This window comes from Natator depressus, chromosome 2 (genome assembly GCF_965152275.1).
Source record: "Natator depressus isolate rNatDep1 chromosome 2, rNatDep2.hap1, whole genome shotgun sequence".
In the NCBI taxonomy this organism is placed as follows: domain Eukaryota; kingdom Metazoa; phylum Chordata; order Testudines; family Cheloniidae; genus Natator; species Natator depressus.
In genome coordinates this window covers 3,191,868-3,219,340 of record NC_134235.1, presented here as the reverse complement: position 1 = coordinate 3,219,340, position 27,473 = coordinate 3,191,868, and the positions used below count along the sequence as shown (strand labels likewise).

The following is a 27,473-nucleotide window of genomic DNA, read 5'->3' as shown; positions in this document are numbered from 1 at the left end:
CGCTCTGGGGTCCTGTCAATCAGTGCCGAGAGCGCCCCCTGCAGCATGGCGCCCCCTAGCGCGCTCTGGGGTCCTGTCAATCAGAGCCGAGAGCCGCCCCTGCAGCACGGCGCCCCCTAGCGCGCTCTGGGGTCCTGTCAGTCAGTGCCGAGAGCGCCCCCTGCAGCACGGCGCCCCCAGCGCGCTCTGGGGTCCTGTCAGTCAGAGCCGAGAGCGCCCCCTGCAGCACGGCGCCCCCTAGCGCGCTCTGGGGTCCTGTCAATCAGTGCTGAGAGCGCCCCCTACTGCGCCCCCTCCCCCTGTCCCAGCACGGCGCCCCCTAGTCCCATGCTGGGTATTGGGGTCACTGTAGAGTGCTGGGCAGGTCCTTTGGTCAGACCCTGCCCGGCAGGGCAGCGCGGTGCCCAGCCTGTGCAGCAGGGTGAGGGGAAGGTTCTGCGGTGCGTAGGGCAGGCCCCTTCCCCCGGCCCCCTCTTACCGGATCACCTCGTTGTAGATCTCCACCACGCTGAGGCTCACGGAATACTTCCACAGCCCCTCCCTGGCCTCCATCTCCCGGTACAGGGCCTGCAGCGCCCGCTGGTTTATGCCAGGGTCCTCGGGGACGCCCTGGAGCCAGACAGAGACAGGGCCTCAGCCTTCCGCCCAGCACAGTGGTGGGGGCTTCAGGGGCAGCCTAGGCCCCCTCAGAGTCCCATCAACGTGGAGGCGTGTGTGGGTCTGTCCGTGCGCGTCACAGCCCCTTGGCACATGCGTGTGTACCCGTGTGTAGGAGTGTGCAGGTCGGGATCCCCTGCACTGAGCCCCATGCTTCCAGGTGGCTCCAAACGCCCTCACACCGGCAGGACGCCCACAGACGACGCCCTCCTTCCCAAGGGCAGAGAGACAGATCCCAGCTCCCGAGAGCGGGAGACTGTCTGGGGGGAAGCCGGATTCCCACGTCCCAGGAGGGCTCTAGGCCTGGGATGCAGAGCAGGGTCCCTCCATTCCCCCACCCCAGTGTCAGCCCTTCCTGGAACCTGTGGGGCTAAGTGGGGCAGAACCCAGACTGGCCCCTTCCTCAGCCCCATGGCCCTGCTGCTTACCTCCATGGTGTACGTCTTCCCCGAGCCAGTCTGCCCGTAGGCAAAGATACACACGTTGTAGCCATCCAGACAGGACAGGACCAGGGGCTCGATCTCCAGGAACACCTGAGCGGGAGGCAGACAAACAGGTGGGCATCAGCAGGGGGCCGAGGGACCCGTGTCCCGGTGTGGGGTGCAGGTTCTGCAGTGTGGGTGACAGCTAGCAGAGCTGTGGGGGAAGGGATGCAGTGCAGGGGGTGCCCTGAGCAGGCGGGGTGAGTGCTGGGGGCTGAGGCTGCCGGTCGTGCGGGAGGAAAGCCAGTTACCTGTGACCCTGGCAATCATGGCTCTGGCGGTCCGGGAGGAGCTCCAGGGTCCTGTCCCTGGCTAGGCACCTGGGGATCAAGGGGTCACAAAGCACCAGGTGGAAAGGTCAGCGCAGAATTAACGAGCCCTCCACAGGGGGAGGCAGTGCCCAGAGCTCCCCCGCGGCGATGGGCCCCAGCACGCTCTGCCAGACCACGGAGCACCACCACACGCCGTCTTAGAACACGATCCCCTGCATGCCGCTCTAGAACAGACCGCTAACGGCTCTAGGACAGTCGAGTTGCACACCGAGCTCTAGAACAGCCCACCGCACAGGCACACCGAGCTCTAGAACAGACCACAAGTGACTCTAGAGCAGTCTAGCTGCACACTGCTCTAGAACAATCCACCCACACACTCAGGGAGCGAGAGAGCTCTAGAACAGTCCATCTCCACCCCCCACACACCTCTAGAACTGTCAGGCCACATACCACTCTAGACCAGTCCATACACACACAGAGAGAGCTCTAGAACAGTCCATCAACACACCGCTCACATGTCATTGTAGAACACTCCACATCACCCCCACATGCTGTTTTAGGACACCATACCCTTGCACTTCAAATCTAGAATGTTCCACACATCGATCTAGAATGTGCCATATTTCCATTTACTTAGAACACTATAACCCACGTGGCATTTTGCAACCCTCTGTTAACCATCCTAGAATGTCCCACCTTCCCAAGACAATTCTCTAGAACATTTGGGCCATAAATGCTCACCTAGAGCACAAATAACCTATCTTATTCTAGAGCTCTATAGGCCACCTTTGTGTGCCATTTTAGAACACCATGCGATGCACGGATCTAGAACACTACAGCATGTGTCTCCTTGCAGAACACTCACAAAGGCATGCTGTCCTAGAGTGCCCTACACAGACCATGCTAGAACGCTCCACCCCGCACCCTGGTCTAGAACAACCTGCCCTGTGCGCTGATCTAGAACACTGGCAAGGCTTACTGTTCTGGAACACAGCCTGCCCAGTGGTCTAGAATCTCCCTCCTCCTCCTCCGCTGCTCTCCAGTGCCAGCACTGCTCTGACATGCTCCATTTTCTAGAATGCTTTTCCCCCTTCTGCCTGTCTCACTTCCCTGGTTCCTCTAGAACGCTGCACCTCCCTGCACCCTGGAACTCCCTCCCCTCCCCCGCAGCGTTCTGGAGTCCCCCAAGCCCCTCCAGCATTCCAGGAGGCTCCATCTCCCCAGGTTCCAGGACACTATATCCCAGCTCCATTCCCTTCCCCACAGCATTCTGGACCGCTCCAGGCTCTGCTCCCCTGGCAAGCATGGGGGGCACAGCCATCGCCCCCATACCATCACAGTGCAGATGTGAGGAAGGTGGGGATGGAGTGGGGCACATGCCCCGGCCTGCCCTCCCTCATTCCCAAGAGTTGCCAGGCAGTGCAGCTCCCTGGGGGGCCTGCTGGCCACATGGCAGCTCTATGGAGGGGCTCCTGGTAATGCAGCCCATCCAGGGGGCCCTCCCCACACCCATACAACTGCCCCAATCGCTGGGCTGCTGCTGCCCCCGCAGCTGCCAGGGGACGGCCCTTCGGCTGAGTCACACGAGCGCTGTGCCTCCCAGTCCGGGGCGGAGACCAGCACTGACATGGCCAAGGGGCGCAGCACCCCTGGCACGGGCACAATGAGGGGAAGGGAGAGCTAAGTGTCTGGCTGCAGATGCTGCCTTGAGAGCCACCCCTCCCATCTCCCCCACGCCGGCCTGGGGGGCCACAGCTCTGAGGTATAGATGCCCGTGGGCCCAGCCAGGGCACCGAGTCCCCAGGCATGGCGCGAGTCTGAGAAACAGGCAGGGGGTGGCTCAGACCCAGTCCTGCCACCAGTCTGCGCTGCCAGAATGCCCCCGGGGGCCCTGACTGCCAGGGGCTTGGGTGGCACCTGGGCCCCCGGCTCATGGCCGGCATCACCCGGGGTTCGGGGCAGGAGGGTGGCCGAGCCGGGGTGCCCAGGCTGGCACAGAGGGGATGGGGCGTGGCGGGGCGTGAGGGAGTCGGGCAGTGGGTCACCTCCTCCTGCGTGGCCTCCGGCAGGAAGACCTTGTCCAGCTCGAAGGTCCTCTCCTTGCCCTTGTAGCGGGCGGTGACGCTGCTGTCACTGCCGGGCTCCGTGCTGACGGCCGTGCTCACCTCCCCCTCCTGCTGGTCCACCTCCGTCACCGGCTTCAGCCGGCACAGCACCCGGATGTTCCCTGGGGGCAGAGACGCAGGGTCACGGGGGCTCTGCGGGGCCCTGGAAACTGGAGTCCTCTACACGGGACAGCCAGGGGCCTGCCACGCTGCCCTCAGCCCTGCCTGGCGCCCTCAGGCTCCATGGCCCAGCCAGCCCCTGGCCAATCAGTGCCAATGGATGCCTGGCCCATGAGAAGCCAGGCTGAGACCCCTACCCACCGCCCCTAGAGCCACCCGCCGACAGGCTCACCCTGCAGCCAGGGCCGAAGCCAGCCCTGTGGGACCCCACAGCGAGTTCTCCGAGCCAGCTGCTCCCTGCGCAGGGCAGAAGCCAGTACTGAGCCAGGGCGGCCTGGGGAGGGCGCTGTCCCACTGCGGAGGGGAACACAGTTGATCCTGTCCCTGCCCAGCGCCCTGAGCCATGGCTGTGGGGAGCAGGGCACGCTGGAAGTGGGCGAGGAGCACTCCCGCCCTGGGCAGAGCCCGAGCGGCACCATGGCAAGGTGGGACCCACCAGCAGCGCCAAGGCCTGAGCTGCCCCAGAGACCAGGCAGTGACCTGCCTGCAAACCTGCCCCCGCTCTTCCCCATCGGCCCACTCCCCCAGGCTGCAGCCACACACAGGCTGGGAGGGGGCGCAGGAGCCAGGGGAGAGCAAGTCTAGGGTCTCCGGTATTTGGGGAGGGCTCTCCATTGGCAGCTAAGTCTCTTAATGGCTCACTGGGGGACCCTTGGGTCCCAGCCCAGTGGGCACTGCCTTCTTCGGAGCTCTGCCCCCACACCCGGGGTATGCTCCCGTCACCGCCAGGGTGCAGCCCTGGCTCCTCAAAGCATCTGTCCTGGCCCGGACCCATCGGAAGGGACGTCTAAAGAGGCTTCTGTGGCTGGAGGTCCCAGCTCAGCCCCCGGGTGTGGGCCTGGGCAGGGCGGGCTCCAGGGACAGATGCAGGTGCCCGAGCCCTGGGCATAGGCCGGGGGCTCTGGGGGTCAGCGCAGGTGCCCGAGCCCTGGGCTGGCTGGGGGCGGGTCACAGGGTCCTGGTGGCCCGGAGCCAGGACCACACCTGGTTTCCACTGGGGCTGAACCCAGCTCAATGTGAACTGCAGGAGCAGGAGGCGGAGCAGGAACGCCTTGGCTCCTCCCACACAGCTGCTCAGCCAATGAAACACAAGAGGTAGTCGTGCCAAGCTGTCATTGGCTGCTCAGTGACCCAGCAGGCAGGTGGTGACACCTGAGAGCCAGTTAACCCTTTCCCGCCTGCCACACCCCCCATGCTCGGCTCTGGACTGAGCCAACCCAGGAGAGCCACCTGCCGCCCCAGGCACCCTGGGGCCTCTGCTGGGTGGGGCGCGGGGCCCATCCAGCCCCGCCCGTGGCCCCCGCACTGAATCCACCCCCTGCCACCCTCCCCCAGCCCTTCGCACCTTTCAGCTCCACCAGCTGGGCGTGGTACTTTTTGCGCAGCAGCACCTCGCGCTGGTATTTCCGCTGCAGGTCCCGGCTGGCCTCCGACGCCTCGCTGGCGGCCGAGCACATCTAGGGGGACAGGGACACTCAGCCCCCGCCGGGCCCCGCGCAGAGAGCCAGCCTGAGCGCCCAGCGCCGCTGGTGTTGGGGGAGGAGGCTGGGGGCCCAGGAGCAACTGCCCCCTTCCCCTGGACGGGCCTCCCCTGCCCCCTCCATTCCCCGTGGGCGAGCCCCGCTTCTCCCCGACGGGCTGTCCCCCAGCAGCCTCCCCAGCCTCACCTGTCTCCTGGCCTCCCGGATGGCCGCCTCGTAGAACTCGGAGAAGTCACGCACCTGGCTGCGCAGGCTGGAGTAGCTGGTTTTCATGCCCTTGAGGATGGGCTGCAGCGTGGCCAGGCGCCTCTGGACACCTGCCAGGGGAGCAGAGACCGGGGGCAGCTGCCCTCAGAAACAGGCCCTAGCTAGTCCATGCCCCCCACCCCTGCCCCACACAGGGATCCACTCCGCAGGGCTGGAATCTGCTCCCATTGAGCGCAGGGGATCCACTCCCCAGGGATCGGCTCCCCGGGAGGCAGCGCCAGGATCTGCTCCCAGCAGGGATCTGCGCCGGGGCACTAGCGCTGTGCGCTCACGGCTCAGGATCCCCTCCTGACCAGGGGCTTTCGGAGACGCTTCCCCAGCCCCTCCCCAGGCCTGTGGTACCTGTCAGCTGCTCGCGGAGCTGCTCCAGGTGCTGCTCCGAGCACTCCGAGGCCTCCTTGACGGCCTCCTCCTTCTGTGCTTCCAGGTGGCTGATCTCCCGCAGCAGCTCCTCCCGCAGCTTGGTGATCTCGCACTCGTAGGCAGAGATCTGCAGGTGGGGAGACCCTCGGGTCACCAGGGAGGGCTCCTCTGGCCCTCCCCAGGGGCTGTGGGGGTCACATGAGTGAGGGACGGGGCTCCTGGCTATGGCCTGGGGGGAGGTCGGTCCCTCCACAGGTGAGCGCCTGCTCTGGGGGCTGGATGGAGCAGCTCCATTCCCCACCTCCACCTGCCGTGCCTGGGCCCCGGGGACCTGCCCCCTCTTTCGTAGGGTCTGGGCTACTGGAATGCAAGGCTGGGCTACCCTCCCGTGCCCAATGGCCACCCCCAGGGAGGGGTCTCTATGTCAGGGGATGCGGCTCTCAGCAAAGGAGCGAGGAGCCATGGACCGCGGTATTCTGCCTGCGAGGGCACGAGTTTGAATCCCACCCACCCTGTCAACAGTGCTGCTCTCCTCACCTTGTCTCGCAGCCCAGCAGTCCCACCTCCCCGAGCCTTGCAGCTGCTCCGCCAGCCGCTGGCACCGCTCCCCCTGGCTGGAGAGCTGCTCCAGCAGCCCCCGGTTCCGCTCCTCGGCCTCCACCAGAGACCTCAGGGTCGTGGGGGACTCCACCTCCACCGTCTGGGTCACATACTAGAGACGTGAAACGGACGCTGTGAGGGGCTGGGGAGTGGGGGCGTCACTGCCCCCTGCTGGGGGAATCAGACCTGTACGTGTGCGTGTGTCACTGCCCTGTGGGTGGGTGGGTGTCACTGCCCCCTGCTGTGTGTAAGTGTGTGTTTGTGTCACTGCCATGCATGTATGTGTGTGTCACCACCCCTGCTGGGGGAATCGGACCCATGTGTCTGTGTGTGTCACTATCCCTGCTGGGGGACTCAGACCCGTGTGTGTGTGGGTGTGTGTGTGTGTGACTGCCCCCTGCTGGGGGAATCGGACCCATGTTTCTGTGTGTGTGTGTCACTATCCCTGCTGGGGGAATCAGACCCGTGTGTGTGTGGGTGTGTGTGGGTGTGTGTGACTGCCCCCTGCTGGGGCAATCAGACCTGTGTGCACATGTGTGAGAGCAAGAGGCTGCGCCTGCCCTCTAGAGGCCACAGAGGCAAACTGCGGCCCCGAGAGGCAGGCCCTGAGCTGGGCTCACCTGTACATCAGGGGGCCGGTTCTGCTGGGTCTCCAGCGCGAGCTGCAGCTCCTGTATCTGCTCGTCCAGCCTGTGCACCTCCTGCTCCTTCCGCCACTGCACGGCGCTGACCTGCCCTCCAGGCGCACCAGCTCCTCCACCTTCTGCTGCAGGGACGTCTCCAGGTGCTGCACCCTCGACCTCAGGCCCTCGTTCTCCTGGAGGGGCCGGGGGCAGGTCGTGGTTACGTGCCAGGAGGCTCCTCGGGGACCTACCTGGCCGGATCTCCCGGCGCAGTGCGTGTGTGTGAACAGAGGGGGCGCCAGCCTGGAGCGGGTCTTTGGAGCTCAGGGTCCTGCATCCCATAGTGGTAGTGATGGGGGGGCTGGGCATAGGGGGACTCTAGCAGTCAGTGACACGGGGGCCGGATGGGGGGGCAGGGATCTAGGGGTGAGTGATGGGGGGGCTGGGCGGGGAGGCTGTAGGGGTCAGTGACATGGGGGTTGGGTGGGAGTAGGACTCTGGGTCAGCAACAGGGGCCCCGCTCACCTTGGCCAGCGTGGCAGAGGGCTGGGTACGGGGTGGGGGGAGGGATCTCTAGGGGTCAGTGACGCAGGGGCTGGGCAGGGACAAGGCTCTGGGTCAGTGATGTGGGGGCTGGGCATGGGGGGGATCTAGGGGTCAGCGATGCGGGGCCTGGGTGGGGCCTGGGCGCTGGGTCAGTGACGGGGGGGCTGGGTAGGGGCAGGGCACTGGGTCAGCAACAGAGGCCTGCTCACCTTGGCCAGCGTGGCAGAGGGCTGGGCATGGGGCGGGCTCTAGGGGTCAGCAACGGGGGGGCTGGGCGGGGCAGGGTACTGGGTCACCTTGGCCAGTGTGGCAGAGAGCTGGGCACGGAGGTGGGCTCCAGGGGTCAGCGATGAGGGGTCAGGGGGGCTGGGCAGGGCACTGGGTCAGTGACAGGGGGCTTGATGGGCCCCACTCACCTTGGCCAGCGTGGCAGAGGCTCACCTTGGCCAGCATGGCAGAGGCTGGGCACAGGGGGGGCAGTGGGTCACCTTGGCCAGCGTGGCAAGAGGGCTGGGCACAGGGGGTGGGGGGGCAGTGGGTCACCTTGGCCAGCATGGCAGAGGGCTGGGAATGGGGAGGGGGCTCTAGGGGGTCAGCGAGGGGGGTGGGGGTGGGGCGGGGGGGGCAGTGGGTCACCTTGGCCAACATGGCAGAGGGCTAAGCACAGGGGGGGCAGGGGGGCAGTGGGTCACCTTGGCCAGCGTGGCAGAGGGCTGGGCATGGGGGGGGCAGTGGGTCACTTTGGCCGGGGTGGCAGAGGGCTGGACACGGGGAGGGGGCTCTAGGGGTCAGCGACGGGGGGGGGCAGTGGGTCACCTTGGCCAGCGTGGCAGAGGGCTGGGCACAGGGGGGACGGGGGGGCAGTGGGTCACCTTGGCCAGTGTGGCAGAGGGCTGGGCAGACACAGTCGCCAGCTGCTGCAGGAGCCCCTGGGTGACGCTGAGACTCTGCTTCAGCCCCTCATTCTCCACCGTCAGGTTGTGGATCCGCTTCTCCGAATCCGTCACCCCCTGGAAGGAAAAGCGGGGCCGGGGAGCTCGAAGCCTCGGCAGCCCCCCGCCACTGCCCCCGGGAGCCTCGGCAGCCTCCCCCCACTGCCCCCAGGAGCCTCGGCAGCCCCCCCACACTGCCCCCAGGAGCATCAGCGCCCCCTCCCCACACTGCCCACGGGAGCCTTGGCACCAATCCCACACGCTGCCCCCAGGAGCCTCAGTGCCCCCCCACTGCCCCCACACACACTGCCCCCCACACACACACACTGCCCCCCCACACACACACTGCTCCCAGGAGCCTCGGCACTCCCCCTCCCCACTGCCACTGCCCCCGGGAGCCTCGGCCCCCCCACACACACACACAGTGCCCCCACAGCAGCTGCCAGCTTTGCTATCCTGGGGCGCCCCCCCCCGCTTCTCTCATCTTCCTCCCCACCACATTCTTCCTCCCACACCCTGGGGGGCAGGAGAAGGGATAGGCCTGTAAAGGAGGCAGTGGGGGAGAGGGCAGAGACAATAGGGGGTGGGGGGGATAAAGTGGGGGGGGCAGAAGGAACAAGCCTAGGCGGTACAGTGGGGGGACATGGGGCTGGGGGCAGATGCAGTGGGGGGCAAAGGGACAGGTGTGGAGGGGCTGCAGTGGGGGGCAGCAGAGGGGATGTGGGGATGCAGTGGGGGGGAGCAGAAGGAACAGGCCTACGGAGTGGAGTGCGGGGAGGAGGCACAGGGGATGGGGGATTGGGGTGGGGGACTAAAGTAGGGGGGCAGAGGGGACAGACCTAGGGGGAGGAGGCAGAGGGGATGGGGGGAGGAGGCAGAGGGGACGGGGCTGGGGTGGGGATGTCTTTCTCCTCACCATCCCCGTGCGCAGCCGTGTCAGCTCCTCCTCTCGCTCCTCAATCTGCTGCTTCAGCTCTTGGACCTAGCAGAAGGACACACCAGGCATCAGGCCCCTCCCTCCCCAGGGGCTGCGTGCCACGGCCCCCTCCCCAAAGACAGGGGCGCTGCCGATGGAGGGGCGCAGTTAGGGCAGGGACAGCCCCAGGGCATAAGGGGCTGGCTGGCGGGGGTGAGCCCAGTGCCCCACATGGCCCAGAGTGCTGTAAGGATGAGGCCGGTGCCTGCTAGCGGGGGTTCCCCTATAGCTCAGGGGCGCTGAAGGGCTGGGTTCTTGCCCTGGTTCCCCAGGGACTCATCCATCCCTGCCCTGCAAGGCCCTGCAAGCAGAGATCCCACCTGTGGAGTCATCTCCATCCTCGGGGTCTTCTCCCCTTCCTGGGGCTTTGCTGTGGGCCCCGCCAGCCTCTCCTCAGCAAGAGCATCATTCCCATTGGTGCTCCTACCTGCCAAGGCTCTACCAGCAGCGCGGCCCCTGGTTCTCACCTGCAGGTCGAAGCTCCCTGCCAGCTGCTGCTTCTCCTTCTCCCCTTCTTCCAGCTGCTGCCTCAGGCCCGTGATCTCCTCCAGCAGCTTGTTCCTCTCTCCCTGCAGGGCACTGATGGACTCCACCAGCCGGTGCACGCCCACAGGGGTCACGGGCGGACACGGGGACAGGGGGCAAGCGGAGGGCGGCTTCATACCTGGGGAGAGGGGGACATATGCAGTCACTCCTAGGACATCCATGTGGGCACAGAACTAGGTGGGCCATCTGGGGAAGGGACGAGGGGGATGGGGGGATGCATCCCACCATAGAATCAGCCTGGAGACAGACTCACCCTCCGCTCAGTGAGGGGCAGGCGGGTATGTGTCGGGGGGGGGGGAATGGATGTGTCAGGGGTTGGACAAGTATTTTATATGGGTGGGTAGATGGATGAGTGTATTGCATGGATGGATGGTCATGTTGGATGGACGGGTGGGTGAATGTTGGATAGGTGGATGAATGAGTGGGTGCATTGCATGGGTAAATGGATGAGTCTGTTGGATGTGCAAATGGATGAGTTTGTTGGGTGGACAGGTGGATGGATGGATGGTGTGTTGGATGGACAGGTGGATGTGAGGGATGGATGGATGGATGGATGGATGGATGGATGGATGGATGGATGGATGGATGGATGGGCAGATGGATGTGTGTGTTGAATGGATGGTTGGTTGTGTTGGATGGGCAGATGGCTGAGTGTGTTGGATGGTGTGACAAAGAGGGACTGTTCTTAATATTTCCTCTGAATAGTGTGGGGGTGCCTCAGTTTCCCCTATGCAGTTCTTAAGTATCTAGGGGGTGGGATAAGGGTGTATGATCATTGCAGAGCCCTAGAGGGCAGGTGTGTGCAGGACCCTGGACACAGAGAATGGCCGACACCCTGTTTCCTGGCCACTGATGGCCTGGCCCTTTCCCCCTGCAAGGTGAGAGCTAAAGGGTTGGAGAACAAAGGAATCAGGTGACCTCCTGGCCCGGGAAAGGGACAAAGCCCAGAGGAGGAGGGGCTGGAGGGAGTTTCAGTTTGGGGCTGGCTGGGACATGGAGTGAAGGGCAGACGTGGTTGTCTGGCTCACGGCCCCCCAAAATGGACCCAGCTGAGGGGTCCTGTTCTCTGCACCTGCAAGCTCTGTTTTAGACCGTGTTCCTGTCATCTAATAAACCTTTTGTTTTACTGGCTGGCTGAGAGTCACGTCTGACTGCGAAGTTGGGGGGCGGACTCGCTGTGGGAAGTGCACAGAGGGGCAGAGGATGCTGAATGCTCCGAGGTCAGACCCAGGAAGGTGGAAGCTGTGTGAGCTGTGTGTCCTGCAGACAGGCTGCTCACAGAAAGGAGACTTCCCCAGAGTCCTGCCTGGCTTCATGGGGAGCAGTTCCAGAGCATCGCCCAGGGACCCCGTGACAGGTGGATGGATGGGTATGTTGGATGGTTGGGCAGATGGATGAGTGTGTTGGATGGTGTCAGAAGTCACAGGTGTGGTGCTCTGCTCTGTTCACTGTTGAAAACAGTCGGTTGCGTGCGTGTGTTCCCTCTGTGTGCTGCCCCGGCTCTGCAGATCGCTGACACAGAAGACCCCGAGAGAACCCCCGATGACCACAGGCTCTGATAAGGTACGAAGGCACCCGGCCAGGTTTATTGTCAAATGAAACAGTCTCTAGCTCCCCGGATCAGATGTCTACAGTTCTGCTAGTACATATGTGCTCCCTGACAACGGATCGGCTCAGTCAGTGGCGGGATTTACCACTGCCCCCTAGGCCAAACCAAGACATCCACTCAGGAGTGCATTCATAGACAGCTACAAACAAGTTACACTTCACTCCTGACGCATAGAGGTGCAACCCCTCTAGGTGTTAGGGTGCCGCCTCTCACAAAACAACTCTACCATATTACCTTCCTGCCCCTGTCTTTAGGATAGGTCAGCCTGTTCCTGTTATCTGTGGGGAACGTGCTAGTACCAGAGTGTTCTGGTACCATCCTGGCACGTGGTTCCATAACTAGTGCCCAGGACCTTTTAGGGATGTGTATTTTTACAACATCAGCCCTCTTCTTGCCAGATTCTGTGAGCAGGGCCTGCCTCTGGCTCACAGCTTAACTTTGCTTTATGTCAGCAAAATCTTGACCATTACTTTAGTTCAAGCCTTAGGCTTCATACCAGGCCTCTGATGCAAGAGTTTGTTTCAGGGCATCATCTTACTGCAGATGGATTGATGGATATGTTGGATGGATGGTTGGTTGTGTTGGATGGTTGGATGGATGGATGGGTGTGTTGGGTGGATGGATAGGTGGGTGGGTGTGTTGGATGGTGTAGTAGAAGAGAGCCTGAGACATAAGCCCCTGTATCAGAGGCCTGGAATGAGGCAGGACCTGCTCACAAAATCTGGCAAGAACAGGGCTGATATTGCAGAAACACACATTCCTAAGAAGTGCTAGGCACAGAGCACTCACGCAAACACATCCCGATATCAAGTGGTACCAGAACATCCCAATATCAAGGATGGTAGAAAAGCATCCCGCAAGGATAAAAGGAACACACTGACCCCTCTTAAAAGATAAGGTCAAGATGACAGTATGTAATAGAGATGTTTTGATCGAACCAACATGTACAAGGTGATGGGTGATAATTCGCCACATCAGGGGGCAGTAACTATGTCAAAGGGGCAGTACTAACTTGTTTGTATTAGGGCAGGGGTTGGTAACCTTTCACAAGTGGTGTGCCAAGTCTTCATTTATTCACTCTAATTTAAGGTTTCGCGTGCCAGGAATACATGTTAACGTTTTTAGAAGATCTCTTTCTATAAGTCTATAATATATACCTGAACGATTGTTGTATGTAAAGTAAATACGGTTTTTAAAATGTTGAAGAAGCTTCATTTAAAATGAAATGAAAATGCAGAGCCCCCCAGGCTGGTGGCCAGGACCTGGGCAGTGTGAGTGCCACTGAAAATCAGCTCGTGTGCTGCCTTCAACACGCGTGCCATAGGTCGCCTACCCATGTATTAGGGTATAAAGATGTATCTCAGAGGGAATATCTTTGTCTGGCCTAGGGTGGAATGGAAAGTCCCACCATTCACTGAGCTGGTCCATTGTTATAGGCATACATGTATTAGTGGCCCAGTAGTCTGTGGGATACTAGTACTGTGCTTCTTCAACAATAAACCTGGCTGGGTGCCTTCGTCCCTTAACGGATCTTGTGCTCATTGAGCGGTTCGCTCAAGGTCTGCTGTGCCAGCTGTCTGCACAGGGCTGGCGCAGTACACAGAGGGAACACACACAAGCAGCCAACTATTTATCAACATCTAACCACAGATGGGTGGACGGGTGGATGTGCTTGATGGTTGGGCAGATGGATGAGTGTGTTGGATGGACGGAGAGATGAATTCATGGTGTGCTGGATGGATGGGTGGGTGAGTGTGTTGGATGGCTGGACAGATGGATGAGTGGGTGTGTAGGATAGACAGGTGGACGGATGGGTGAGTGTGTTGGATGGATGAATAAATGGACAGGTGTGTTGGATGGGTGGGTGGATGAGTATTTTGGATGGATGAATGGATGCCTGATCTGCCTGTCCATCCAATACACCCATGCATCCACCTGTCCATCCAACATACCTACCCACACATCCATCACACCCTCCATTCATCCACCCAAAATACTCATCCACCTTCCCCTCCAACACACCGGTCCATCCGTTCATCCATCCAACATGCCCACGCATCCATATGTCCTACCAACACACCATCCATTCATTCATCCGTCCATCCAACACACTCATCCATTTGCCCACCCATCCAACACATGCACCCATCCATCCAACACACTCATCATAGAATATCAGGGTTGGAAGGGACCTCAGGAAGTCATCTAGTCCAACCCCCTGCTCAAAGCCGGACCAATCCCCAACTAAATCATCTTAGCCAGGGCTTTGTCAAGCCTGACCTTAAAAACTCCTTCCTTAGAAGTTGGATGGACAGGTGTGTTGGATGGGATGGTGGATCGCTATTTTGGGTGTGTGAATGGTGCATTGGATAAGTGGGTGTGTTGGACATACGGGCAAATTGATGCATGGACATGTTGGATGGATGAACGGATGAGTGCATGTGTTGGATGGATGGGTGGGTGGTGTGTTGGATGAATAGATGGATGGTGGGTTGGGTGGGTGGTGTGTTGGATGGATGGGTGGGTGTGTTGAATGGGTGGGTGGATGGTATGTTGGATGGAAGTGTGGGTGGTGGGTTGGATGAATAGATGGATGGTGCGTTGGATGGGTGGGTGGTGTGTTGGGAGGGTGTGTTGGATGAATAGATGGATGGTACATTGGGTGGATGGTGTGTTGGATGGACAGGTGGATGGTTGTTGGATGGGAGGGTGGGTGGTGTGTTGGGTAGGTATATTGGACGAATAGATGGCTGGTGTGTTGAATGGGTGGGTGTGTTGGATGGATGGGTGGATGGTGTGTTGGATGGAGGGGTGGATGGTGTGTTGGATGGAGGGGTGGATGGTGTGTTGGATGGACGGGTGGATGGTGTGTTGGATAGGTGGGGGTGTTGGATGAATAGATGGTGTGTTGGGTGGATGGATGGGTGGGTGTGTTGGAGGATGGGTGTGTTGGATGGACGGGTGGATGGTGTGTTGGATGGATGGGGGTGTGTATTGAATGGGTGGGCGGATGGTGTGTTGGATGAGTGGGTGTGTTGGATGGATGAGTGGATGGTGTGTTGAATGGGTGGGTGTGTTGGATGGACAGGTGGATGGTGTGTTGGATGGGTGGGTGTGTTGGGTGGACGGATGGGTGGGTGTGCTGAAGGACAGGTGTGTTGGATGGAAGGGTGGGTGTGTTGAATGGGTGAGCGGATGGTGTGTTGGATGGGTGGGTGGGTTTGCTGGATAAATAGATGGATGGTGTGTTGGGTGGATGGATGGGTGGGTGTGTTGAATGGACGGGTGGATGCGTGAGCTGCGGCTCACTGGTTCATCAGGTCACTTCAGAAGACGAAGTCTCTTCTCCCTCCAGCAGAGCGGGTCCCTGCAGATCAGTCTCTGTGACTCATTCAGTCCTTGGCCTCTCTCCAGAGGCTGCCCAAGAGGGGCCGACTGACCACCACTCATCACCATTTCGTTTGGACACTGCCCCTGAGCCGAGACCCTCCAGCACACTCTGCCTCCAGTGGCCTCATGGGGCAGACGAAGCTGCCCGACAGGTGACTTTGAGCAGCCACCATCCTAGAGGTGAAGGGCTCCTCCCCCCTATTACCAACCCCTCTCCATGCCCAACCGCCAGCCAGGTTTCCTCCCATCACCAGTGCAGCCACCCTCCCGCATCTCCAGGGCTGCAGCAGGCCCATCACCCTGGTCCTCCTGACAACCTCAGGAGCTCCTCTACCCTGTTGTCTTCAGAGGGGAGGAATTCACACAAGGCCTGACAAGGCGTAGGGGACGAGGCGGGACGCCAGGCAATGGCACCCAGGCCTCGGTGGGACCCCAGCGGCGCCCAGGCCTTGCGAATTTCACCCCCAAAGCCCAGGTGGCTGCTCGTGGGCGTTGTTGCGGTCGGGACGAACGACTCCCCACCATGCAGCGTCTCCATGACGTTCTGCTGCTCGCAGATGACGCCCTCCAGGCTCTCGATGAGGCTCAGCTTGTCCTGCACCCGCTGCCTGTAGGCCCGCCTCAGCATCCGCAGCTGCTTCCGGCGCCGGCGCTCCTCCCGGCGCAGGAGGGAGCGGTACTCCCCGGCTTGCTCCTGCAGCCGCTGCATCTGGCCGTAGTGCTCCAGGAAGGAGAGGAGGTGGGACATCACCGAGATGAGCGGGGAGTCGGGGAGCTGGCGTGGGGGCCCGTGGGAGGAGCAGGGGGAGAGGGGGGCCCGTGGGGATGGTCCGGCCCGAGTGAGATGGCGGGACGGGGGGGAGGGGCGGACATGGCAGGTCGCAGGGGCACATGGGATGTGGGGGGGATGAGGGAGGTGGTTGGAAGGAGAAAAGAGAAGACAGAGCAGTTAGCGCAGGCAGAGGGTGGGGATGGTTTGCCTAGCGCGGAAGGTGGGGGCCAAGGACTCAGGAGACCGGGCCCTGTCCCTGCTCTGCCACAGACCCCGTGTGACTCTGGAGTGGGTCACTTCATCCACTGTGTCTCGGACCCCCACACGTGCAGTGGGGCTGGCTCCATGAGACGCTATAGGCTATGGTGAGGCACTACGCCCAGGGGCCAGAGGAAACCCCCAGACAGGTACCCCCGCACCCAGCAGCCTGCGCAGACCTCACAGCTGCCTGGCACCATCGGCAATCGCACAGCAAGAGCAGGGGCCCTGTGCGCTGGGCACGGCACACTTCGTCGGGGACAGGTGCTGTCTGTCTGTCTGTCTGGACTGCTGAGCGTGGGAGGAGAAGGGACTCGCCCAGGGCCACCCGTGTCGCCGGGGTAGGAAAGGTGGCAGGTCAGGCGAGCCACCCGAATACAGACCCGGGGGCCGGGCGGGACGGCACTCCGGCAGCTAGACCAAGCGCCCCCCCACCCCGTGCTCCCCCAGCTGCACTGCTGTGTTTAGTGCACCAGCGTGAGCAGAGCTAGCGCGTCTGTCCACGCGAGCTGGGAATCACCTCCCGGCTCAGACCCAGAGCCTGGGCCGCCTCCGAGCCTGGGCTCCTGTCAGGAGCAGAGGAGCCCTTAGGGCCCGGTTCCTGGCTGCCCTGTGTCGTGTCATTGAGGCCAGTGCTCCCAATGGCAGCGTTCTACCCACGCTCTGCCAGGCTGTGCCAGGCCCTTCGGTATCACTGTGACGGGCGCTATCCAAAACCAGGCAGGTGGACATGGAGCCAGGGATGGGCAGCGCTGTAGGATTCCAGAAACCCACACACACTCCAGACCAAGTCCATTGGTCCCCTCTGTGGTCTGAGACACACGGTGACCCAGGGGACACAGGGACTGGGTCCCTCCTTCTCTGCTCCAGGCCTCAGCAACCCCCTTCTGGGGAGAGGAGAGAGCTGGAAAAGCTCCTGGGTGGACAGGAGCGCTGGCGACTGCCTGGTAAATAGCCAGCAGGACAGTGAGGGCAGCAAAGTGAGCAGAGTGGAGGACAGGGACGGATGTGACCTGGGAGCTGTCTGGATGGATGGCTCTGCTGGGCTGGTACATGGCCAGTTCAGATCTGACGCGGTGGGTCCTGGTGTGACCCAAGAATCCCGGAATGCCAGCCGGCAAGGGGGTCCAGCAATATCCCGATGCTGGATTGTGCATTCTGGGTCCCCAAAGAGCGAACTGTCCGTACAGATGCTGCGTAAGGGGCTATGGATGTCCACTGACAGCGTGCAGGTTTTCTATTGCACAAGGGACCTTTGTTCACCTGGCTCTCGGGCGGGACGTGAGCACCGTAAGCTAACACAGCGTATACCCATGTACGTACGAAGCCAGCAGGGGGATGTGAAATCAACAGGGAAGCAGCACGCCGGAAAAAGAAACCCCAGTGCGTTATCCTGATCTGAGAACATACACTGAAGTCTGGGGACTTGAGCAGAAGGCAGAGACGACACCCCCCATCCTGCACCTAGGAAGGAAGCGGGCTGGGCATTTACAGTCCTGAAAACAGGATCTCAACCCCCCTTGGCTGAGACTCGGCAGAGGAGTTTGGGGGTGAGATATGCTTCGTTGGCCGGCAGCTTAGCCTGCTGAGTGAAGTGCAGGCTCCAGAAAGCGTGCTATGATCTTGTTTTACAAGTAACCTTTTGTTTCCATTATTCTCCCTTGCCATCTCTTTGTTCTTTGCCAATGATCTCACCCTTGTTTTCACGATAAAGATCCCTCAGAGCCGTGATATCACACAAAGAGCGGATCCTGACTCTCACAAACAGGGGTACATGTTGGCCCCTGGGGGACAGCAGGCCTGGTACTTCTGGGAGTGTCCTGTGGAGACGGGGCTCGGGGACTGGGGTGCACCTCCTGTTAACCTGCAAGGCAAGGTAAGGGCTGGCACGGCCTGGAGGAGAGGGCCTGGGTGGCTGACAAGAGGGGGGGGTCAGGGAGTGGACACCCAGCTAAGCACAAGCAAGACTCCCCCAGCACAAGAGACGGGGGATACCAAGGGGCCTCACAGCTCTGGGCACCCCGAGACCCATCACACCTGGCCACACCTGTTTGTGTTTCATGCTCCTCATTGCCATGGCGACAGGTCTGATGGGGAACACGCCCAGATTTACCTTCCCGCCAGGGGCCTCTGTGTCCGCTGGGCAGAGCTTCCCCTCGGCAGCTTCCCGCTTGAGGGACAGGAATTCGGTGAGCGGGGTGGTGGCATCCTCCAGAAACCCGCTGTCAGGGCCAGCCTCCTCCTCCTCCGTGCCACTCCCTCGGTCGCTCTCGGAGCTGCCTGCAAAGGCGGGGACCAGCACTGGGGTGGGAGCAGCAGCGCCGGGGCGCCCCTTGGCTCCCCCACGGTCGAGACAGCTGTGCCCCAGCTCAGCGGCACCCCCCCCGTGTGAGATCTGTGCCCCCAACACCCTGCACCCCTCCAGGACATGGGTGGAGGTGGGGCACTGTCCCAGCTCACCAGCCCGGCATGCACCGAAATACAGCCAGCACCCGCCCCCTGCAGCTGGGCTCCGTGCGAACCGGACCAGCCGCTGTGGCTCAGAGCCATGCACGGGGTGGGGAGAGGAGGCTACGCACTGTCCAGCTCCGGCAGCTCCGGCCACAGCTTGCGTCGCCTGGCTGGCTCCGCGGAGAAGGCATCGGGGCCCTGGAGAGCAGGAGAGGAAGGAAACGTCCATCAGCAGCAGAGGCCAGGCCACGGACGGGTCCTCAGAGCCCCCCGACCAACCCGCCCCCTTCCACGGATGGGTCCTCAGAGCCCCCCGACTAAACCTCCACTGCAAACGGGTCCTCAGAGCTCCCCCCATCACCATGGATAACATCTCAGAACCCCTCCCCCGCAGACAGTGCTTCAGAGCCCACCCCCCCCGAGCAACCCCACACCACAGATGATGCCTCAGAGCCCCCATGGCACCACCCCTTCACGATCAGCACCACAGAGCTCCTCAACCCCTGAACACTCCCCACCACGGCTGCCCCCCCCAAGCCCCTCTGGGCACAGACAGCCCCCCCATGCCACCCCCCACCACTGTGCCCTACAGATCTCCCCAAGAAACCCCCCGCCACAGACAGCCCCATAGAGCCCCCCTCAAGCTCTCCCCCACCACAGACAATCTCCCCACACACCCCTGGCTACAGATAGCCCCACAGAGCCCGTTCCTGGCCATCGACAGCCGCGCAGAACCCCCTCAAGTACCCCCCCACCACAGACAGCCCCATAGAGCTCCCCCCCCGCTCCCCACAAGCCCAGCACAGAGCTGACCCCGCTGGGTGCAACTGATGCCCTGAGCCGGAGCCATCTCCGCGATGAAGCTGTCTAGACACCGGGAACACTCCCGGATCGCTCCCTTCAGCACTACGTGCCCAGGGCCCTGACTGCACCCCAAGACCCGACCCTCTCCCACGAGGCCTGGCCGGGTGCACCAATGGGGCTGGGGAACAGCAAGGTGCTGAGCTAGCAGGACGGGAACCCTGCTAATGGGGAAGAGCCGGCCCTGCCCGGGTGCTGCCCCCGCTAACATACGCCACGGAGGAGGGCACACGCCCGTTCCCCCTCGGTGCCCGGCGCACAGAGGACGAGCAGCTGCTTAGCCCCCAGTGGCAAGCCCTGCTCTTTAACTCATGCTTAGCTCTGGAGGTCCCTGGTTCAGCCTAGCCCCTCGCCCGGCTACGCTGATGGGGCACCTGACTGTGTTGCCTGGCCTCACAGCGGGCACCCCCTACTGGAGGAGTCGGCATTGCACCCAGCACCAGCTGGGGTGCAGGGGTGCTGCTGTCTGGGTACTGCTCTCTAGGGGGTGCTGGGAGAGCAATGCCCCACGGTGGGCTGCTGCAGAGTTGGGTGCCTGAGGGGGTCAGGGGCTGCCCACAGGGCAGCACGGAGCCAGCGTTACACTGGGGGGGCCGGGGGATGCACCGAGACTAGCCCTGGACCTCTGAGCACAACTGCCCCAGTTTGCAAAAACCACCTCCTGCCTCCCCCACCCCGCAACCAGCCTGTACATGACGCCTCGTGCATCCCCCTTCCCTCCACCACCCCCGCAGTCTAGACCCTGTCTGTCTCCGGTCCCCGGGGCAGACCCTGCTCTCCACCCAGTGGCCAGATGGACTCAACCCCTCGTCCAAACTGTCAGATGAGAATCCCTGCCCATCCTAAACCCAACGCAGCAGCACCAGTGCTGGGGAGCTGTCTGCCTCTGTGCCCCCCGCCAGGGAGACAGACCCACAGCGCAGCAAGTCAAAGCCTGAGCCAGGCCTCCCTGGACAATCAATACAGCCCTGCTGGAAACTGCGCCAGCTCCCTGCTAACAAGCTGCAGCCGAGCCAACCTCGGAGCCAGCTGCGCAGAGCGGAGCCGAGTGGGGAAACGGCAGAGCGCCAGAGCCGAGATGCCAAGGGGAGGAAATGGGGCAGGCTCTCAGCACCGCCCTATGGATCCAATCAGCCCTCTGGCAGGGGGGATCACGCTCCCTTGAGCGGTCAGGCCCCCATCCTGCCGGGCCCCTTTGGAGAGAACCGACCCCCCAGCTGCTAAAGCGCCCACAGAGCCAGCCCAGGCACACCTGGCACACACATCCCGCCCCAGCAGAGGGGCCCAGCCTGGGAACGGCGCACAAAGCTCTCTGCCAGCAGAACACGAGGCACGGCCAACGCTCCTGGCCCTGTAGACGTGTCTGGCCAGGCTCAGCGGGGCTGGGCGCCGACCCGCGGCTGCGGTGAGGAGGGGTCAGAGATTGGAACAATCGATGTCTATTCAACAACAGACAACACCCCTGCCCCCAGGCGTCCCCAGTGCAGAGCAGGGGCCCAGGGCAAAGCGGGCAGGGAAAGCCGAGGTTTTGGGCCGTGCTGACAGGCAGAGGGAGACCCAGACCCAGCCCCCCTGCGAGGGGAGGAGTGAATGAACCCCAGTCTGCTGTCCTCTGCACTGGGTCCGACTGGAACCAGGAGGCTCAGCACAGACAGACCGAGCCCTTCAATCCCTCGCGCCTTCTGGCGCCTGCTCCAAGCGAGTGGGCCCTAGCAGGCTGGGCCCCCGCCCCTGAAGCCACACCATCCCCAGCACCTACTCATGTCCCTCGCGCCGCCAGTCTCTCCCACCTCCTTTCCCTGGCGCTGTCGTAACACGCTTGTGAAGTGTGGGTCATGTCTCTAGGGGCTGGTCCTGATAGAGGATAAGAGCCTACTGCTGCTGTTGGCTGACGGAGGGATTCCTTTAGCTCAAGCGATCGGGACCTATGCTCTGGTGCGGATCCACAGTGAAGGATGTCACTGAACCGGACCCCGAACAGGCACCCGAACGCCTGCGCTGCCATCCCTTCCCATGCACAGCCAGCTTGGGGAGTAGCCCACGCGTTACCGGCCGACCCTCAATAACAAGCCTGTGTTAAAACAGGGGTAGGTGTTAGCGTTGGCACAGGGATTCCACCTGGCCCCAGCATGGGACGTGGGAAATCCAGGCCCATCCATCAACCAGGGGACAGCCTCAGCACCCGCATCTCCAGCAGCTGCCGAGGGCTGCGGTGGAGTCTCCATCCCTAGACATTTTTAAATCAAGATTGACCTCGAGCAGATCTTTCAGAAAAGCATCCAGACAGGAGTTAATGCAGGGCACTCCTAGGGCCGATGTGATAGATACAGAGATCTCACAATGGCGCCTCCTGGCCCCAGGCTCTCAGAATTGATGGAAAAAACAGAAGGAAATCACTAGTGGCCCAGGAGCGAGAACACCAGAGTCCTGCAGCGGCCTTGGAAGGGACGTCAACAGGACAGGACCTGCCCCCCATGTACCCCCGAGGGCTCTCACCCCACCACGCTGGGTGCAGGATCCTAGTGATGTCACACGGGCCAGCCTGGACAAGGATAAAGTCAACCGGCTAAGTGCACAGCTGGGTCAGCAGGTTCAATTTCCCCTCCAGCAGGGCTGAGCTGCCCCCATGACCACCCCGTTTGACCCCTGGCTCTCCGCCTCCCCACTGCCAATTTCAGTCACTTCACTGGTACTGCTAAGTGCCCAGGCTGCTGGCAGCATTGATCTCCAGAACCAAGCTGTGCCCGGGGCTGCTCTGCCACCACCATAGAAGCACAGAATATCAGGGTTGGAAGGGACCTCAGGAGGTCATCTAGTCCAACCCCCTGCTCAAAGCAGGACCAATCCCCAACTAAATCATCCCAGCCAGCGCTTTGTCAAGCCTGACCTTAAAAACTTCTAAGGAAGGAGATTCCACCACCTCCCTAGGGAACCCTTTCCAGTGCTTCAGCACCCTCCTTGTGAAAAAGTTTTTCCTCATATCCAACCTAACCCTCCCCCACTGCAACTTGAGACCGTTACTCTTTGTTCTGTCATCTGCTACCACTGAGAACAATTTAGATCCATCCTCTTTGGAACCCCCCTTCAGGTAGTTGAAAGCAGCTATCAAATCCCCCCTCATTCTTCTCTTCTGCAGACTAAATAATCCCAGTTCCCTCAGCCTCTCCTCATAAATCATGTGTTCCAGTCCCCTAATCATTTTTGTTACCCTCCGCTGGACTCTTTCTAATTTTTCCACATCCTTCTTGTAGTGTGGGGCCCAAAACTGGACACAGTACTCCAGATGAGGCCTCACCAGTGCTAAATAGAGGGGAACAATCACGTCCCTCGATCTGCTGCCAATGCCCCTACTTATACAGCCCAAAATGCCATTAGCCTTCTTGGCAACAAGGGCACACTGTTGACTCCTATCCAGCTTCTCGTCCACTGTAACCCCTAGGTCCTTTTCTGCAGAACTGCTGCCTAGCCGTTCAGTCCCTAGTCTGTAGCAGTGCATGGGATTCTTCCATCCTAAGTGCAGGACCCTGCACTTGTCCTTGTGGAACCTCATCAGATTTCTTTTGGCCCAATCCTCCAATTTGTCTAGGTCCCTCTGTATCCTATCCCTACCCTCCAGCATATCTACCTCTCCTCCCAGTTTAGTGTCATCTGCAAACTTGCTGAGGGTGCAATCCACGCCATCCTCCAGATCATTAATGAAGATACTGAACAAAACCAGCCCCAGGACCCACCCTTTGGACACTCCGCTTGATACCAGCTGCCAACTATACATAGAGCCATTGATCACTACCCGTTGAGCCCGATGATCTAACCAGCTTTCTATCCACCTTATAGTCCATTCACCAGCCCATGCTTCTTTAACTTGCTGGCAAGAATACTGTGGGAGACAGTGTCAAAAGCTTTGCTAAAATCAAGGAATAACACATCCACTGCTTTCCCCTCATCCACTGAGCCAGCTATCTCATCATAGAAGACAATTAGATTAGTCAGGCATGACTTGCCCTTGGTGAATCCATGCTGACTGTTCCTGATCACTTTCCTCTGCTCCATGATTTTTCCGGGGGCTGAGGTGAGGCTGACTGGCCTGTAGTTCCCAGGATCCTCCTTCTTCCCTTTTTTAAAGATGGGCACTACATTAGCCTTTTTCCAGTTGTCCCGGACTTCCCCCAATCGCCATGAGTTTTCAAAGATAATGGACAATGGCTCTGCAATCACATCCGCCAATTCCTTTAGCACTCTCGGATGCAGCGCATCCGGCCCCATGGACTTGTGCTCGTCCAGCTTTTCTAAATAGTCCCGAACCACTTCTTTCTCCACAGAGGGCTGATCACCTCCTCCCCATGCTGTGCTGCCCAGTGCAGTAGTCTGGGAGCTGACCTTGTTAGTGAAAACAGAGGCAAAAAAAGCATTGAGTACATTAGCTTTTTCCACATCCTCTGTCACTAGGTTGCCTCCCTCATTCAGTAAGGGGCCCACACTTTCCTTGACTTTCTTCTTGTCGCTAACATACCTGAAGAAACCCTTCTTATTACTCTTAACATCTCTTGCTAGCTGCAACTCCCATTGTGATTTGGCCTTCCTGATTTCACTCCTGCAAGCCCGAGCAATATCTTTATTCTCTTCCCTGGTCATTTGTCCAATCTTCCACTTCTTGTAAGCTTCTTTTTTGTGTTTAAGATCAGCAAGGATTTCACCGTTAAGCCAAGCTGGTCGCCTGCCATATTTACTATTCTTTCTACACATCAGGATGGTTTGTTCCTGTAACCTCAATAAGGATTCTTTAAAATACAGCCAGCTCTCCTGGACTCCTTTCCCCCTCATGTTATTCTCCCAGGGGATCCTGCCCATCAGTTCCCTGAGGGAGTCAAAGTCTGCTTTTCTGAAGTCCAGGGTCCGTATTCTGCTGCTTTCCTTTCTTCCCTGTGTCAGGATCCTGAACTTGACCATCTCATGGTCACTGCCTCCCAGGTTCCCATCCACTTTTGCTTCCCCTATTAATTCTTCCCGGTTTGTGAGCAGCAGGTCAAGAGGAGCATGGCCCTTAGTTGGTTCCTCCAGCACTTGCACCAGGAAATTGTCCCCTACACTTTCTAAGAACTTCCTGGATTGTCTGTGCACTGCTGTATTGCTCTCCCAGCAGATATCAGGGTGATCAAAGTCTCCCATGAGAACCAGGGCCTGCGATCTAGTAATGGGGATTTGGACCGATGGGCTTTGGACCATGGGTCCCCTCTGGACTGTTGCCCATTTTTGGCTCTGGGACTCCTGCCTCCTTTTTTTCCAGGGGAAGAATCGTTTACTATCTCCAAGAGCTTGAGTCAGGTGATAGAGACGGCAAACTGAGCAGCACTTAGCCCCCCATTCAGGATACAGGGAACCAGGGACTGTCTGTGAGGTGGAAATACAACACATTTACAACTGATCAGAGAGCCACTTTTCCCACACTTGTCATTAACCTGTATAACTCACTGTTACTAGACCTTATTGAGCTTAGCAGAATACAAAACAGGGCCAGACCCTTCTAAGGATCATTACCCCAGCCATGGTTACCCATTACAAAGGCTATAATCTCTCCTGGTCCCGGACATCAGCAGCCCCTAACTGAATGATGCGGGGTTAGGAAGAGATGACCCCCAGACAAGTTACTCCATAATCATCCAGTACCAGGTGCCTTGTGCCTTCCTCTGCAACGGCTGGGGCTGGTCCCTTTCACCGACAGGACAGACTGAGACTATCCCTGGTCTGTTCAACCTGCCCATTCCTATGTCCCGAGTGCTGACCCAGACAGACCGGAGGGGCCACTAACCACATTCAGAAAACAATCTCAGCTCCACAGCAAGGCATGGCGAGCGGGAGGGACGGGGCGTGCCTGGAGCCCCACCTAGCCTGAGAGCAGGGGCTGCCCGACTGGGGAGGGGCAGGTGGACTCACTCAGGCAGCTGGCTCCTTAGTGCACCCGGAGCGGGAGAGGACCTAGGGTGTGGGCTGAGCAGTCACGAGTGGGGAGCCGGACTGAGCTGCTCTTTACATTCCCCTCGGGACCCCAGGACAGGGGGACCTGCCATGCACTTTGCTATGAGCTGGTTGGGAAAGGGGCCTGCTGCCAGGGAGACAGAGCGGGTGCGCAGTTACCGTGGCAACAGATGTCTTTGAAATTCCACCACGGAATGATGGCGACAGATCGACTGTTACTTCTGGTTCCTGTCACTGCAAACCATCTCTGAGTACCCCTCCTCCCCCACCAGTGTGCCAGGAATAATGGGGATCCATCCAGTCAGGGGCAGGTGCCCCCAAGTCTGCATGGCTAGGACTGAGGTACCCTCTCTCCACCTCTTCCCATGCCGGGAGAGGATCAGTGTCCCATATCACTCCCCTGGGCTGGATCCGGCAGCACCAAAGCTGACCTGGTTTCCTCCCCCTTCTCCTGGCCCGCCAAGCAGATGCGACAGCCGCAGCCAGGCGGGCTTTCATCTCTGCACCTATCAGGGAGCAGTATCCCCACAAGAGAAGCAACCACGGCTACCCGGGCACGCAGCGGCTCAGAAGCCAGGCTGCCGGGGACCATGCCAAGTGGACAGGGGGCAGAGACCCAGGGCCGGCAGTGCGAAGGGCAATGGGGCTGGGAATGGAGAGGGAATGACTGACTATCTGGCCCAGGACAGAGCAGTCCCACTCGGGCAGGGGACAGGGACCGGCTGCTCCGGGTCAGCAGCAAACTGAACAGTGTGAGGGGAGAGGAACAGCCCATCCCGGTGGGGCAGGTGGCAGCTTCCCATCCCTGCCATGAGTTGGGAGGACTCAGCCGGGCCTCCACCGCCCAGAAACCACCCCACGGCCTGGCACCTGGGGAGTCTGCTCAGGAGACGCCCAAGACCAGCCTGGCCGGGGGGCTGCAGGCTGGGACTGAGGTCAACAGACCTAAGGGGGGAGCCCAGGGCTGGGGGAGCAGGGGGCTGCGGGTTAGGATTGAGGGGCACCAGCAGGGCGTGGAGATGGGGGATAGCAGGGAGCACCGGGGATCTGGCTGGGGAAAGCCAGGAACCCCGGCACAGGGCACCGGAGGACAGTGAACAGCTGTCAGGGGCAGGTGCTGCTGGGGGCGTGCAGAGCAGCTGGGTGCCGGGGGCAAGGCGGGGGGGGGGGTGCCGGGGGCAAGGCGGGGGGGTGCCGGGGCCAGGGTCGGGAGGGGGGGCCCGGGGGCACAGCGGGTAGAATAGCTCCCCCCCTTTGCCCTCCCCAGAGGTGGCACTGGCAGGTGTCCCGGGTGCCGCACCCCGGGGCCGGGCTCCGCTAACGGGGTCCCCGTGGCCCAGCGGTCCCGTCTCACCGCTTGATCCGATCCGGAGACTGGCCCGGGCCGGGGTTCCCCACAGCGGGGGCGGCTCAGGGCCCTCTGGAGGGCATGACGCGGGCCGAGGGGGGCCGGGGTCCCCCCGCCCGGTGCCCGAGCCCCCCCCCCAGTCCCCCTTACCTGCGGCGGGGGGAGCGGCGGCGGGCCGCGGCGCAGCAGCGCGTACACGATGTAGACCAGCAGCGAGTAGAAGGCGAACATGGGGGCGCCGGGGGGGGGGCCGCCGGGGCGCCCTGCGCAGCCCAGCCCGGGGATCCCCTCGCCCGTCCGGCAGCTGCAGCGCCCGCCCCCCGGCCGAGCCAGCCGAGCCAGCCGCAGCGGCTCGGAGCATGCCCAGTGCCCCCCCCGCCCCTGGCGCTGCGGCACCGGCGGGGCCCGGGCGGAGCTGGGGGGAGCCGCCCACGGGCGGCGAGACGCGGGGACCCCCTGCAGCTCCCTGGGCACGGGCAAGACACGGGCACCCCCTGCAGCCTCCTCACGCCCTGGGCACGGGCGAGACACGGGCACCCCCTGCAGCTTCCTCACGCCCTGGGCACGGGCGAGACACGGGCACCCCCCGCAGCCTCCTCACGCCCTGGGCACGGGCGAGACACGGGCACCCCCTGCAGCCTCCTCACGCCCTGGGCACGGGCGAGACACAGGCACCCCCCGCAGCTCCCCTCACTGACACGGACACTCCGTGCATCTCCCCTTGCCCTGGGCACAGGGGAGACTCGGGCACCCCCTGGAGCCTCTTTGTGCCCTGGGCATG

The 27,473-nt window shown here is 61.2% G+C and overlaps 1 protein-coding gene across 1 annotated transcript in view; it reads right to left on the bottom strand.

The window, feature by feature from the left end:
• KIFC2 (kinesin family member C2) overlaps nt 1-26,937 on the bottom strand; it is a 31,752-nt gene extending 4,815 nt beyond the window's left edge. The window contains exons 1-15 of the mRNA XM_074946709.1: nt 26,843-26,937; nt 18,639-18,708; nt 18,173-18,339; nt 15,552-15,804; nt 9,952-10,148; nt 9,425-9,490; nt 8,449-8,586; nt 7,028-7,224; nt 6,371-6,475; nt 5,787-5,992; nt 5,364-5,494; nt 5,042-5,153; nt 3,457-3,638; nt 1,086-1,190; nt 479-609 (exon numbers count right to left, since the gene is read on the bottom strand). Coding sequence (XP_074802810.1) covers nt 479-609; nt 1,086-1,190; nt 3,457-3,638; nt 5,042-5,153; nt 5,364-5,494; nt 5,787-5,992; nt 6,371-6,475; nt 7,028-7,224; nt 8,449-8,586; nt 9,425-9,490; nt 9,952-10,148; nt 15,552-15,804; nt 18,173-18,339; nt 18,639-18,708; nt 26,843-26,923 — 2,141 coding nt within the window. The 5' untranslated portion in view covers nt 26,924-26,937. The remainder of the gene's footprint in view (nt 1-478; nt 610-1,085; nt 1,191-3,456; nt 3,639-5,041; nt 5,154-5,363; nt 5,495-5,786; nt 5,993-6,370; nt 6,476-7,027; nt 7,225-8,448; nt 8,587-9,424; nt 9,491-9,951; nt 10,149-15,551; nt 15,805-18,172; nt 18,340-18,638; nt 18,709-26,842) is intronic.
• Nucleotides 26,938-27,473: the final 536 nt, after the last annotated feature.